Genomic DNA, 16044 nt, shown 5'->3' with positions numbered 1-16044 from the left:
ATACATTGTTGAATGAACACTTTATCATTAAGTAGTCTTGAATCTTTGATTTTTCTAGAAAATATACCAAGTTGACTGAAGAAGGACACTAAAAAGAAATCCCACACTAGCTCAGAATTGAGTATAATAAAGGGTTATTTATTTAGGGGTAGACTCACAGATTACAGTTCTGTGCATGAACGGGGAACAAGAACTGAATCACACTGCCAAAGAGAGGGCAAACACATGCTTTACATAGGCATATATAGTATAAGAGGCCACGCCCAAGAGGGCGGGTAACTTAAAGGCTACTGGCTGTAGGAATTCCTACAACAGTTGACTATTCCTGGATCCATGTCCACTAGTTCTTTTACAAAATATAAAGACTTTTCTTTCAGATGTAGGTTTATTTGTACTCAGCTTTCCAAAGGTTGTTCTCTCTTTGTTTTGAGGGGGGTATGAAGGTTTATCAAGGTTTAGGGATCTTAACTCCTATAGAGAGAGACAGCCAGCACCACTGGTGAAAACTTCATGCCTATAAGGTTTCTCCTGGCTTCTTAATGAGACCTAGCACCCAACTTTCTGCAAACTGCACAACTGAACACAAGTATGGTAACCAAAATAAGAGGTTCTCCACCAACCAAGGGTCATTTCCATTTTAAAATTTCCGCTAGCTTAACAAAACATGGAAACCTGGATATTCTTCCACTTCTCTTCTTTCTTCTTCAAAGAACTCAGATTGGATGCAATGATAGTCATACCAAAACTTGCTGGCCTCGGGGTGACTCCAACGTGGGGGACTACCTGCCATTAAAAAACATGAAAACACATATCAACAACAAAGGTTTTAAAAGACTTTTTATAATGTGGCAACAAGCCAAGGAAATTATAAGGAAATGTTCTACTTGTTCTTTACACAACCAAACAACACTACCTGTAGGAAGTAATGCAAAGGGTACTCAAAGAAATGAAATATGGCAGATGGATGTGTTCCATTTTGTAGAATTTGATAAATTAAAATATGTACATAACACCACTGGTACCTATTCAGGTTTCCAATGGGCAACTGCTTTGAGCTTGGAAAAAGCTGATTTGGTAATCACATATTTGCTAGAAGTTATGGACATCTTATATATACTTGTACAAACAAAGACAGACAGTGTCCAGCATTTGTCACTAAGAAAATGAAGCAGGTTGTTGCTTATTATACTATAAAGCATATTACAGGTATACCACACAATCCTACAGGGCAGGCAATTACAGAAAGATCAAATCAAACTCTATAGGATATGCTAAATAAACATAAAGGAGTAATAAAGATCCCCAGAAATATATTGTATAATGCTTTATTAACTGTGAATTTTCTAAATACTAATGAGAAAGGAACAACAGGTGCCGAGAGACATTGGATAATAGGAAAAACTAAGGAATTAAATCAGATATACTTTAAAGACATCTGAAGAAAAGGGACAAATCATCCAGAAAAAAATATCCAATGAAAAAGAGTAAAATGTCCTGTTAGTATATCACATTTTCAACAGGATAAAACTACATAAATCCTCCCAAATGTTTGTGTCTGCTATTCTCTATAGACACAAAAAGCAAATGATCTTTATGTAGTCCTAGTCCAATTAAAGATTAAAGCTGGATTTAGAGTTGGAGTGTGGCTCTCTCCTTCTCTAAACCCAAGTGTGCTTGTTAAAGTAAGATTCAAAATCTATCTCATATCAGAACTACCTGATATGAAACAGAAGAAAAACCAAAATTAAGGGACTATTATTGCCACTAATCTCATAATTCTTTTGGTTTCAATTTGACTCTTTAACAGCTTTTCTTAAAGTATAAGTATTATCTCAAAATTTATAACTAGATGAGATAATACAGTCTCACAAACTACTCTAGCCAGGACTTGAGACAAGCTCTGAACTTTCCTATTACTCAGAGACTGGACAACAAATGATATAGCTGCTTCTTCCAGGACTTGACAATTAACTCAAATTTTTTTTCAAGATTCTCTAAATATGCCATCACCCCCAGACAGTAGGAAGTAAAATTAAGAAGATGTCATCACCCCCAGACAACAGGAAGTAAATTAAGAATATAACACCCACATTCCCAAAGGGCAGGATGGATAGTTTTTGGTCTTTTATTGGATTATGGATATTTTTCATTAACCAAACCAAGGGGATTGGTTACAAGTTGCTATTGGTAATGATCAGGAAAAAAGCTAAACAAGGGAGATTAGATTCAGGGTTCTTGTTTTGAAAAGGAAAAAAAAGGGGATACAGATATGATAGGATAAAAGGTTAGATTATTGAATCGACTCTGAAAAGAAAAAAGGGAGGATATAGATATGATAAGATAAAAAGGTAGATTATTTAATCTATTTTTTAAAAAGCAACTACTAGTTTTAAATATTTTACATTGTATTTTGTATTCTGTAAATAAATTTTGCATATGATACAAATTTGAGATTAATTTTGTTAAAACATATTGTACATACATTTCTATTCTTGTTCAAGGTATTATACCTATACAGCTCAACTAACAATGTAATGCAAATGTCTAGTTCTTGAAAGTTATTATTATCAACTGTTTAGGATGATAATGAAATGTAGGCTAGTAATTAGTCACCTATTATAATCAAACTTGTAGTCACATTGGGTTTGCTTTCAAGGTCAAACAGAGACATATATTAAATAGACAGATCATCTTCAAAAACTTAAGAGATCTACAGAATACGGCATTTAATATGTTTTAATAACATAATTGTTTATGACAATGAGACATTTTCTGCTCCTGATAGTACCAATCTACTACAGAGACAATGATGAGCATTAAAGAAATTCCACATGAATTTATTTTCTTTGTGGCAAAAGTATGCCACTGGGCAAGAAAATGTCATTGCTTTGACATTATGCTGTTCTAATTGGGGCAAGCAGGGCAAAGCAGTGGCTACCAAACCTTGCCAAGATAAGATAGGACAGTCTTTCAGAACTCCTACTTCATGAAAAATTCTGTCGAATATCCTAATCCTGTAGTCTGAAGATGGATGCCCCAACATTGCAGTGGAATGACTGTCCAGGCAATAAGCTGTTTCTGTCATTTCTCACATTTTTTTTAGAAGTTTCTTGCTTATACTTTCTGCTTATTCAGTTAATATTATTTCCTTTTTGGGTCTCTCATGGAGTTGAAGACTAGATAGTTATAGTTTTCCTTGTTTACCAGACTCAGAAAAGAAATTTATTAAAGAAATGTAAAGTATATAAGGTTGAGAGACATAAAAAGATAATTTTGAGGTGATAATGCAAGTTAGAATAGAAAGTGAATTAGGTATAAGACTATGGACTCACCAACATAGGGCAGATAATGGAACACTTTCTCCGAATTTATCAAATGCAGATGAACTAGACATTGTTGATGCATTTATTGTATATAATTATTATGTTTATTGTATATAGTTTTTCTTATAATAGCTATAGCCTCTCTTTTAATTTTAGACAAAAAAGGAAAAAGTGATATTTTGTGTTTTAACAAAATAAAGCTTGCCTGAATATCAGAGTGCAAAGTTAAGCCACTAGAGGCCAGGGAGTGATGATGCACACCTTCAATCCCAGGACTCAGGAAACAGAGGCAGAGGGATCTCTGTTAGTTTTAGGCTACACTGGACCACCCAAGATTGAATCTGTCAAAAAGAAAAACAGAGCTCACATAAAGGTGATCCCAGCACTTGGGATCCCATACCTTTAATGCCAGCACTAGGGAGGAGTAATATGGCTGAGCAGAGAGAGGAATATAAGGTGGGAGGAGACAGGAGCAGTGTGGTCTGAGTGAGGCAGCAGTCTGAGGACAGGATCGCCCCTTTGGTCTGAGCATTAGTAGAGAATTCGCGCTACAGTAGCAGCTGGCCTTGTGGAGATTTCCTGTTCAGGCTGGGACAAGAAGTCTTGTCAGTGTTGGGAAGAGCAGACACATAACACATGCTTGCCCTGAAGCCTGATAGACAGACAGACAGACAGACAGACACACACACACACACATACACACACACAAACACATACACGATTTATCATTTCCCATCCCTATACTCAGATCACAGCAGCCAACACTGCCCTCCCTTGAGTATACACTCCAGATAAGTAACTTTAGTTTGACAGATTTGGACCTTTTTAGCTGATGCCCAGTACCCCAGAGTTCCCAAGGCAGTAAGCAAATAACCAGTGCTTACCTTGCAGTATTCTTCAGTGTCCGCTGCTGTTAGGAGGTCATCCACCTACTGCAGGAGAGTGACTGTGAGTGTGTCCTCCAGTATTCCCTTCGTCAAAGATGGTTGGGGAGTTTTTGAACCCTTGAGGGACCTGAACCAAGTCAGTTGTCCATTGTATCCCTTCACTGGAGTTAGTCAGCCACAAGGCCCTGAAAGTGGTGGAAGGGCCTAAGCTGGAGCTCAAGTCATTTGCATCCAGCAGTCTGAGACGAGAAGACCGGCTTGACTTCAGGGCCAATCTGAGCTACAGTAGGAGACCCGTTTAAAAACAAGGTGCAGCAGCAAAAACCCTAAGAACTCAGCTCCCAGGGACGCCATCAATCATTTCTACAGTTGTCCCCTGTTGATTTTTTTTTTAAAAAAAGGAAAAAATAGGCAAATTATCAAGAAAATAAGTGGTTTATTTTTCTTTATAGCCATATTAGTGCAGTTTAATACACAACCACACAGAATCTTGCCTTTCTCAAAAGAAAGCATATTCTTTATTGGTGCAATTCAAATAAAATCCACACTGGCTTTTCAATGGAGCTGGAGTCAGGGATGATAGTGTGCCCCTTTATTACAGTACTGGGGAGGCAGAAGCTTAGTTCAAAGCTAGCCTGGCCTGGACCTCCAGCAGGACAACCATGGCTACATAGCAGAGACCCTGCCTCAATAAACAAACAAATAAAGCTGGTAAGGATTAAGAACTAAATAGGCATGATGACATAAGGACTGTGGATACTACGGAGCCCTGGGCCAGACAGCCGCAGTAGAGCTCTAGGGGTAATGCAGTGTAGGGAAGCCCCACCTGGGTCACTGAGCATGAGAATGGGGCTACACAGATGGAAGCTGGGGGTCGGTGTGCTGAAGGAGCAACTGGTCCTCTGTCTCTCTCTGTCATCACAGTACAAACATACTCAAGGAAGAAGACACAATGGGACTCCGGAATGTGATTTCAGTGAGGCTGAGTGCTTTATGATTGGAGCTGAGGACTCTCCAACCGCTTAGCTGACATTTAGAAGGACGGGCATAGGATGACGTTTGGACAGCCACCGTTTGCAAACTGGGGGTAGAGGTGGCAAGCAGAGAATTTTAGGGGAATTAAAATGAGGAAAATTCTAAGCCCAGATTCTCCATTTGATGTACATGATATTACTACATACTTCCTAGTTGCTACACTAGATGAAGAGCAGAAATGAGTTCTAGACTGGAAACATGCTCGGCAGGTAAGAGCATGTGACACTCATGCAGAGGGCAAAAGTTTGTCTCCCAGCACCCACGTCAAGCAGCTCACACCTTCCTGTAATTCCATCTGCCTTGGATGGATATTCTCTTCCAGCCTCTTTGGGGCACCTGCACTCACTGTGCACACACTTATTGTAATGATCTGTCCTGTCCCTTTAAGAGACAAGCCATGCCCACTTCCTCCCCTGTCCACTGAGGCAGGCAGATCTTCCTTCCTGCTTGCAGCCTGAGTCTCTTCCTTTTCCATTTCCCTCTCCCTTCTGTCTCTCCCCATTTCTCCCGTCCCCCTCTGTTTCTCTCTCTCCCTCTCTGCTCTTCCCCCCTCCTTTCCCCCTCCATAACCCACTAAATAAATATCCAACCTCGCTCTGCATGGCATGCCTATCCATGTCTCTGTGTCTTGCCTTGCCGCATGGCTTCCTGCCCGGGACCAGCGCCTTCAGAGGCCTGCTTGGAGAACTGTGCTGTCCTGCCTAGGACTGGCTGTTCTCAGGACCTGCTGCCTGCTGCAGTCACTAAGGAACCTGTAGCATTTTTACTTAATCCATTACATACATAATTTAAAATAAAATTGTATTTTAAAAGCAGGTTGTAGGCCTTGAGTGTTGGCTCAGCGGTTAAGGGCACTTGTTGTGCTTGCACAGCACACAGGTCACACATGGCAGCTCACTACTGTGTGTGACACTACTTTAGGCATACACATGGTACACAGCACACATACAACAACAGAATAAATAAATCTAAAAAATACTCTAGGAAAGTGAATTGCAAACCACATAAGCATCAAGTCTTGGGACATTTTCACCTTAAGTGATAAGCTAAGACCAGAACAAGATGAACTAAAGATTCTCACATCCTGAATACATAAATCCATCCTATTGTTTCATTTTATTGTTTTCCAACAAACTGGAAAAAACATTCAGTGATAATGGAGTTGGCTTCACTCTTCCTGGGACTGAGCCTAGGACAAGGAGTAGGTTTTCAGAGCCCCAGGGGGTAGGATCTCCTACACTCCAGGGCTGGCGAAGTGACTTCAGTATGACCCAAACTCTCTGACACTTGCCAGAATCAAGTATCTGTAAAAAATCATCTGATCTACATGGGAAGTAGAAAAAAACAAGATCTCCTGAGTAAACTGGGAGCATGGGGATAAGGGGAGAGGGCAGATGGGGAAGAAAAGAAGGGAGTAAAGAAAAACATATAGCTCAATAAAAACAATAAATTTTTTTAAAAAAATCAGGATCAGAATCAGAAACCTGGTTTTGTTTCATTTTAAACAAGGTCTCATTTTATAGCCTTGGCTGGCCTGGAATTTTCTGTGTAGACAAAACTGACCGCAAATTCACAGAAATCCTCCTGCCTCTGCTTCCCAACACCTGGTACTAAAGGTGTGTGTGCCACCAAACCTGGTCAGAACCAAAACTTGGAATCAGTGTCAGCAATGTAAGTTTTAATGAGCCTTCTGGATGATTCTGTTGTACACTAAAGTTTGAGAACACTGCAAAAAACTAATAAATGACAATTTTATTGATCCTATAAAAAAGTATTTGTAAAATCAGTGAGAAGAAATATCTAGATTGAAGCATTATTTTCTTAAGCCTTAGTAGATTCAGAGTCAAGCGACTATTTTGTGTAAAATAGCTTCTCCTCAGTAGTAAGGTGTGGGACTTTACTCCAATCATTAATCTGGTGTGAGAGATAAAATCCAGTAGTCAATGCCTTGAGATCTCATCTGTGATATGAAGGAATTGCATTATTGTTCATTAAAAAACTTTAAGGAACAAAACCTAGGCATAGGAATGCATGCTTACAGTCTCAGCCCTCAGAACACAGAGCAGGTAAGACATTGGAGACCCACCTGGGCCACCAAGGACTCAGAAGGCTTCAGGTAATTGATTTAATCACCAGCCTAACCTAACAGATTCTACAGAACTCACCACATTCTGACAAATTCACAAGAACCAAAAGAAATTTAGAAACCAGAAGTAAATCTGCATCAACCACAAAAGCCCTCCACTCACAACACTGTCTAAAGATCTTTCTTGGTATCTCACTTGGTCCAGAACTCTGCTCAGCCCCCAACCCTGCCCTGCCCTACATGACTCTCAGGAGCATTCATGCCTTGTTTTCTGTGGGTGGGCATGGGCTCCAGGTAAACCAGAAAAAATCAAGGGGGAAAGAGACTCCAAAATGGAAAGACATAAAACACCACAAAAAAAATGCAATAAGACTCCATGGGGCTGTAACCTCATATTCAGGACAGTGTTTGCTGGAAGTCCTGGTGTCCAGACGCTGTGTCCATCCAGACGACACGGCCGTCCCATTAAGATCCCCTGCCTCCTGATTCTGCAGAACTGGGTCCTGCATGAGAAGATGTAAGATGGGTCCTTTCTCTGCAGCGGTGCAGAGCCCCTGTGAAATCCTTCCCTCGGTAATGAGAAAGTGGGGTGTTTGAGTCCTCAGCAAACACCGAGTTCAGCTTGGTTCCACTCTCTGAGTTCTTTCTATGTTCCTTAAGAGGGAGGCCCGAGTGCTGTGTTCTTCTGCAGCAGATGAGTGTTCCCTTTCCTTGACCATCTCCATCAGGAACTTCTCCGCTCTGAGAAAACCAGCAGGGCCTCGCCAAGTCCACCAAGCAGGAAGCTGCAAACAGTAGCATACGGTCAGTTTCCTCACCCTGTGCCCTACTAAAACTGCCTGGCACCCATAAACAGCTAGGAAAAGTGATGTGCCCCACGACTACCAGCCCAGGCAAGCCTGGCTCCAGGCACAGCCCAGGAACCATCATACCACATAAGGGGAAAACATCAGTTACATGGTGAGAGGTAAGAGGTCTGGCAGGCCTCCTCAGGGAAGGGAGGGTACCCACATATCCTGACCAGTCAACACTCTGAAGGAAAACCATGAGAAGGACTTCTCATGACTCCTTGGATGCTAGAAGCTAAAGGGCATGGGGGAATGTGAAATTATGTACACAAAGCCTTACACTAGGAAGGGCGTGGCTTCTGAACTTAGGCTAACAACAGTTACAGATGAGCACATACATGGGAATCATGACCTTCCCACCAGCACAGAAAGAGATGTATGTAGGGCTGGAGACATGGCTCAGTGGTTAAGAGCATTGCCTGCTCTTCCAAAGGTCCTGAGTTCAATTCCCAGCAACCACATGGTGGCTCACAACCATCTGTAAAGAGGTCTGGTGCCCTCTTCTGGCCTTCAGGCATACAGACAGATTATTGTATACATAATAAATAAATAAATAAATAAATAAATGAATAAATAAATAAATAATTTTAAAAAAGAGAGAGATGTATGTAGTCAGCAATGAAAGCCAAGACACATGAGCAAGTCAGCCAGGAGAAGAGTGAATATTTAACATGCCTAAAATTTAATACAGCCAGAGATCTCTCAATTTTCTATTTTAAACTTGTTGGTAGACAATCTGGTATCTGTTGCTCTTCTGGGGACTGGGCTGGGGCACTGCTAAGGGATTACAATGGTGGGTCCTGGCAGAGAAAGGCTTTTCAGAGGTGCCTGCCAACCTTCAGTTACACCATTTCTTCTGTCCTTCCTTTCTATCTTCTCAGCCGATATCCCAGCTATCTTATACAAATTCAGCACACACATACTCATCATGGTACCTTTATATTTCTAACGTGTCTGGGGTGCTGAGTACATGAAACACATTACTGTTATGGTAAAAACCTATATGGTGATGCTGACACACAGGGAATCTGTACCACTTTGCACTTTTAGAACAAGAATGAACTATGTAAGAGAATGTAGAAGCAATAAACTTATAATCACACAGACATGAGTTCAGATTTATTTAAGCCTTCATTTCCCTACCTGGTCTATGGGAGCAGACCACACAGGACAGTGTAAAGACTTGAAGATAACATTTGAAGCTATATACCCCTGTGCTTGGCCTATAATAGACTACCAATAACACATGGCTTCTCCTGGAGCAGTAATCCCTGCCTTGGTGGCAGTATGCTACCCAATTTCTGCTGGAAATATCTAATGAGGGACATGCATGTTGCACAAGTGAGTGGCCATGGGTACATCACTGAACTCAACCTCTATGGACCTCTTTCCTAGGGGAGACACTGGGTCAGCTCTAAAAACCAAGACATGGCACCTCCTCACATTGTTGTACCTCACAATGAGTCTGCTCTGCAAGGCAAGAGAAAAAAGGACTACTCTTTTACCACATTAGAGACTGGGAAAATTCCTCTCGCTCTGGGTTAGCACATAGGAGTACTGGCCCAGGAGCCAGTCACACCCCTCTATGAGACAAATGGTAGAGATGGAGCAGAAGAGGAAGATGTTCCGAGTGGGAATATTATGTCCCTCTTTCCTGCAGACACCATCTTAAATAGTGAGAAAAACGCAAACACTTTATTTACCTCACAGAAATAGAGCTGGAACTGGTGTCTTAGTAACCGTGTACACCTATGAAGACTTTCATAATCACCACTATAGGACTGCTTTAGTAACCCAGAAATGGTCTAACTTTCAAAAGACCATACCTAGAAATACCTATTTGTGAACATAGGGAGCTTGTTTGGATCTTATCTAGTTTGAGGCCATAGAAGCTATAAAGATTCTGTATAGTGATATTTTATTTATGTTTTAACAAATAAAGCTTGCCTGAAGATCAGAGTGCAGAGCTAAGCCACTAGAGGCCAGGGAGTGGTGGCATACACCTTTAATCCCAGGACTCAGGAAACAGAGGCAGAGGGATCCCTGTTAGTTTTAGGCTAGCCTGGACCACACAAGATCGAATCCGTCAAAAAGAGAAACAGAGTTCACACAAAAGTGATCCCAGCACTTGGGATCCCACACCTTTAATCCCAGCATTAGGGAGGTGGAAACCAATGTGATATGGCTGGGCAGAGAGGGGACTATAAGGCAGGAGGAGACAGGAGCTCAGTGCAGTGTGAGGTTTGGTGGAGAACGATGGAGTCTGGAGATGCAGTCTGAGGACAGGATCACCAGTTTGGTCTAAGCATTGGTGGAGGTAAAAGAATTCTCTAGTGGCTGGCTGCTCTGCTTCTCTATCTTCAGCATTAACCCCTATATATGGCTCTGAGTTTTCATTATTAATATCAATTAGAATTCGGGCTACATCTGACATACAACTTTGGGGGCACAAATTCATGAAAAAAAAAGCCACTTGCCTGTGGCCTTGCGGTCACCAGCATAGGCCAGAGCTCTACATGGCCAGAGTCACCACCCTGCTACTTAGGTTTTCATTTCCCCTCTTCTGGTGGACTTTCCCTGGACCCTTTTCTTGGCTGCCAAACTACGTAGCTGCCGTGAAATCCAGTCAGGCTTTCACTGTTCTATGCAGCAGCAGCACTCAGTCACAAGTCCATCAACATCATTGGAAGATTTGGAGAAAATTTAGAATTCTTAAAGGGAGGAATTAGTTAAAAGAGTTTTTCCCATATTTAAAAATGGAAAAGACAATTACGTTAAAGAAAGTTATGTCTATGTATAATTATGCAATGCATGACTTAAAAATAGAACAATTAAATGAAGGTATAATCAACTTAACTGGGATTGACATACTGTTAATTATCAGTTTGATAATCCTCGTTGTCGTTTTGATAATTCTTGGTTTATCTCTTATAACATTGTTTGGTATGAGTGCCAAGATAAAAGCCTTTAAAAAACTTAATAAAACAGATCATAAAGATATTCAAACAAAGACAGAGGAATTTAATAGAGAACCAATTTCAGCATTGCATCATAAGATTAGAGAAGACCAGCCTAAGGTTTTCAAACAACCAACCTCATTATATCCAGAACTTTATAGGAATTGCCAAATGATAGAGGCTCTATAAGAGCTGATTGGACTCCTGTGGCAATGCCAGATTTAAGGAGATTCAAGGATGTGATAATCTCATATAGCATGCATTTACCATTTGTGAAGAAGCAAATGTTAAACTCATGGTCAACCTGTAATAGAATTATCCCTAAAGACTAGAGAGACTTGGCTATAGCAGTCTTGAAGCCTGGTCCACAATTACAATGGAGGACCTGGTTCAAAGATGAGGCTAAGACCATTGAAGAACAGAGTAGAGCTAGAAGTATGGAAATCCCCCAAGATCAACTTCTTGGAGGAGATTATGCTAAAGAAAAGCAATCCCTATATGATGGCCACATCCACATCCTGGCTTTATGCTGTGCAGCAGCTTGGAACGCTGGGGGCAGAATTGAAGAAGTAGGAAAGAAGATTGAGTCGATTACCAAGGTTACACAGGGCCCAAAAGAAACCTTCGCTGATTTCTTGCTGGGGGCAGAATTGAAGAAGTAGGAAAGAAGATTGAGTCGATTACCAAGGTCACACAGGGCCCAAAAGAAACCTTTGCTGATTTCTTACAAAGACTGACATCAGTAGTATAATAGAATAATAACAAATTCAGAAGCTAGACAAATAATAATTGAATCTCTGGCTTTTGAAAATTCTAATTCTCAATGCAAAAGTATAATTAGGCCTTTAAAGGCAAGATCAGTGCCCCTGGAGGAAATGGATCATTTGAATCTAATGACAATGATCATGTTTGGATAGGAGAGGTGATTTTCAGAAGTTTGAGGAAAAATCAAAATGTCAAGTGTTTCCATTGTGGCAAACAAGGTCACCTTAAAAGGGACTGTAAACAGAATGTTCCTAGAAAAAAAATGTTTTTATTAAGCATAATCCAAACAGAACACCCCTCCTTTCTGAATTATGCAGAAGGTGTGGCAAAGGCAGATATTGTATTAATGAATGTATATCAACAAAAGGCATTCAAGGTAATCCATTGCTGTTGGAAAACTCATTAACGGGCCTCTTGCAGGCCCCTATGCTAAATCCGGTTCAGTTGCTTCTTGTCATCAGGGAGGAAACTCCTTCTCAGAGCAATTAAAGAACCTAATGAAAATTGGGAACTTGGGGTAGGGGTGGAATGGGTGTAAGGGGAGATGGGGAGAGAGAAATGAGAAGGGGAGGATGGGGAGAGCTTGGGGGAATTGGATGGTTGGGATAGAGGAAGGGTAGATATGGGAGCAGGGAAGTATATATCTTAATTAAGGGAGACATTTTAGGGTTGGTGAGAGACTTGACTCTAGAGGGGTTCCCAGGTGTCTAAGGAGATGTCCCCAGTTTGTTCCTTGGGCAGCTGAAGAGAGGGCACCTGAAATGACCCTATCCTATAGCCACACTGATGAATATCTTGCATATCACCATAGAACCTTTATCTGCAATGGATGGAGATAGAGACAGAGACCCACATTGGAGCACTGGACTGAGCTCCCAAGGTCCAAATGAGGAGCAGAGGAGGGAGAACATGAGCAAGGAAGTCAGGACACTGAGACAGTGGGGCTTATCTAATGGGAGCTCACCAAGGCCAGCTGGACTGGGACTGATGGAGCATGTGATCAAACCGGACTCTCTGGATGTGGCTGACAATAAGGGCTGACTGAGAAGCCAAGGACAATGGCACTGGGTTTTGCTTCTATTGCATGTACTGGCTTTGTGGGAGCCTAGTCTGTTTGGGTGCTCACCTTCCTAGACCTGGATGGAGGGGGGAGGACCTTGAACTTCCCACAGGGCAGGGAACCCTGACTGCTCTTTGGACTGGAAGGGGAAGGTAGGGGAACTGGGGGGAGGGGGAGGGACATGGGAGGAGGTGGAAATTTTTAATAAAAAAAAAAGAACCTAATGCCTATTGTAGGAAACCATACTGCTCTGGATGATAGAAAAGCTACAGAAGAGAGAACAAAAACTTTAGGAAAAACCATAAAGTGGGTATTTTGGCAAATTTCAATAAATGAACAAAAACCAAAATTAAAATTACAAATAAACCGCATTGTCATTGAAGGTCTGATAGACACAGGTGCAGATGTAAGAATAAATGCACCATAATCTTGGCATTCAAATTGGCCTCTTCAGGAAGTAAATGTTTAGCTTTTAGGGATTAGAAGTTTATCTCAGGTAAAACAACATGAGATGGCTGGAATGTATTGGACCAGAAGCACAGAGAGGAATATTAAAGACAATGTTACTAACATAGCAATAAATATGTGGGGACATGATTTGTTATAGAAATAGAATACTCACAGGCCGGGCGGTGGTGGCGCACGCCTTTAATCCCAGCACTCGGGAGACAGAGGCAGGCGGATCTCTGTGAGTTTGAGACCAGCCTGGTCTACAAGAGCTAGTTCCAGGACAGGCTCCAAAACCACAGAGAAACCCTGTCTCGAAAAACAAACAAACAAACAAAAAAGAATACTCACATTAACATTCCCCCAATTTTAGAAACAAACCATAAATTAATGTATGTTTCTGGGAAAAATATTTGTAGGTATTATAAAGAATAGCCACTGACCGTTCAGAGCACAACAGCTGCTAATCTTTCAAAGACATCAACAGCCCTATCTTTAAAATGGCTGACAGTTAAGCCTGTATAGGTTACACAATGGCTTTAACAACAGAGAAAATGCACACTGTAGAACAGCTGGTACAGGAGCAGTTAAATGCTCAGCATATTGAAGAATTAATCAGCCCTGTAATTTTCCTGTATGTGTTTTTAAAAAGAAATCTGGAAAATAGAGTGGTAACATATCTAAGAGCTGTTAACAAGGTGATTCAGCCAATGGGCTCTCTACAGTCTGACATTCCTTTGCCTTCTCTATTGCCTGAAGGATGACCTCTTATAGTTACTGACTCAAAAGATTGTTTCTTCACTAAACCTTTACAAGAAAAAGACAGAAAACTTTGCCTTCACCATGCCTACTTACAATAATTCTCAGCCTGCTAAGAGATATAAATGGAAGTTTCTCACACGTGGAATGTTAAGTAGTACCACCCTGTGTCAATATTTTGTAAGTTAGCCATAGGGAATGATAAATAAACAATTTTCTGGATGTATAGTTTACCATTACATGGACAACATTTTATTATCTGATTCAAATGTACATCCTTTAGAATGAATGTTTCAAGAGGTAAAGAAAAATTTGTCTTGTAGGGGATTATAAATTGCTCCTAAAAATTTCTATTCATTATTTAGGCTATAAAATAGGTTTACAGAAAATTAGCTCCAAAAAGTGTAAATTAGGAGAGATCAATTGCAGACTCTTAATGACTTTGAAAGATTGGCAGGAAAAATTTCCTATCTACGGTTCACTTTTGGAATAGCTCCTAATGAACTGATGAGTACTTTGGTCAAAACCTTAGATGGTGACAAGGACTTAAACAGTCCTGGAAATTATCAGCAGAAGCTGACAGAGAATTGACTTTGGTGGACGAAAAATTACAGAATGCACATGTGGATCATGTGGATCCAAAGCTTACCTGCATTCTGGTCATATTTCCCTGTAAGCATTCCACTACAGGAATTTTAATGCAGAGGGAAGATATTATCTTAGAGTGTATTTTTTTTACCACACAAGCCAAGTAAAGAATTAAAAACTTATGTGGAAAAAAGTCTCTGAGTTAATTCTGAAAGAAAAACTGAGACTTCGTCAATTAGCAGAAAATGTAGTACGGTATGGGCAGAAAGTGAACCCTGACAATGAGCTTGCAGTCATCTTTGGGGAGAGATCAACAACAAATATCCCCAAAGCAAGAAAGCACAACTTATAAAGAGAGCTAACTGGGATCCTTCCTCACATTGTACAGGGAACACCAATATCTGGAGCCCCTACAGTCTATACTGATGCAAATAAATCAGGAAAGGCAGATTATAAATCAGAAAACTTAAGTAAAGTGGATCTAAGCCCTTATGATTCTGTCTAAAAGTCAGAATTTTATTATATTCTCATGGTACTAATAGATTTTATGGAACCTCTCAACATAGTTACTGATTCACAATATGCAGAAAGATTTGTTTTGCATATTGAAAGCACCGAAATTATGCCAGAGGATATAGAATTGACTTTATTATTTTTCCAGTTATAAGAAATAATCAAGAATAGGAACCATCCCATATATACAGAGAGAGAGTATATATTCCATCATATAGTACAAGGTCATATAGTACAAGTAATGCAGAAATTGATCAATTATTGATTACAATTATGCTGAAGGCTGTTGAACTAGGAGTGACGGGCTGCTTTCCCGGCACCCGGCCGCCCTCATGGCTAAGAGCAGCGGGTCAGGCTGCGTCCCACCACCCGGCTAGCTTTACCTGAAATAATTACATGGAAACTGTATTCTTTTAAACACCGCTTGGCCTATTTCTATCTAGCCTCTTCTAGGCTTGCTCTCGCACCTGGACTAGCCCATTTCTAATAATCTGCTGTAGCCCACGAGCTGGCTTACCAGGAATGATCTTAACCTGCATCTGCCTGGAGTGGGAGAATCATGGCGACTCCTGACTCAGCTTCTTTCTCCCAGCCTTCTGTTCTGTTTACTCCACATACCTATGTTTTAACCTATGAGGGACAGCCAAGCAGTTTCTTTATTGCTTAACCAATGAAATCAACAGATTGATATATGACACTCCCACATCAGAAGGCCACAGAATTTCATTTAAAAATCATGTCAATAACAAAGGTTTTAAAAAAGACTTTTCTATCAT

General features: G+C 40.7%; 1 protein-coding gene across 3 annotated transcripts in view; it reads right to left on the bottom strand.

The window, feature by feature from the left end:
• Window positions 1-690: 690 nt before the first annotated feature.
• Window positions 691-16044, bottom strand: part of Slc35d4 (solute carrier family 35 member D4) — a 144550-nt gene continuing 129196 nt past the window's right edge. For 2 of the 3 annotated variants that reach the window (XR_012910331.1, XR_012910330.1), the window contains 2 exons: window positions 4208-8116; window positions 691-783 (listed from right to left, as the gene is read on the bottom strand). Coding sequence is in view for 1 of the 3 variants with exons in the window: in XM_075969289.1 (XP_075825404.1) it covers window positions 8056-8116 (61 nt within the window). In the remaining 2 variants the exon portion in view is untranslated. Of the gene's footprint in view, window positions 784-3901; window positions 8117-16044 lie in introns of those variants that run through there. The other variant, XM_075969289.1, reaches the window with a different exon arrangement.

Source organism: Microtus pennsylvanicus, chromosome 4, assembly GCF_037038515.1.
Source record: "Microtus pennsylvanicus isolate mMicPen1 chromosome 4, mMicPen1.hap1, whole genome shotgun sequence".
NCBI classification, from domain to species: Eukaryota; Metazoa; Chordata; class Mammalia; order Rodentia; family Cricetidae; genus Microtus; species Microtus pennsylvanicus.
The sequence above is the reverse complement of the archived record's forward strand: the minus strand, read 5'-3'. Positions and strand labels throughout refer to the sequence as shown.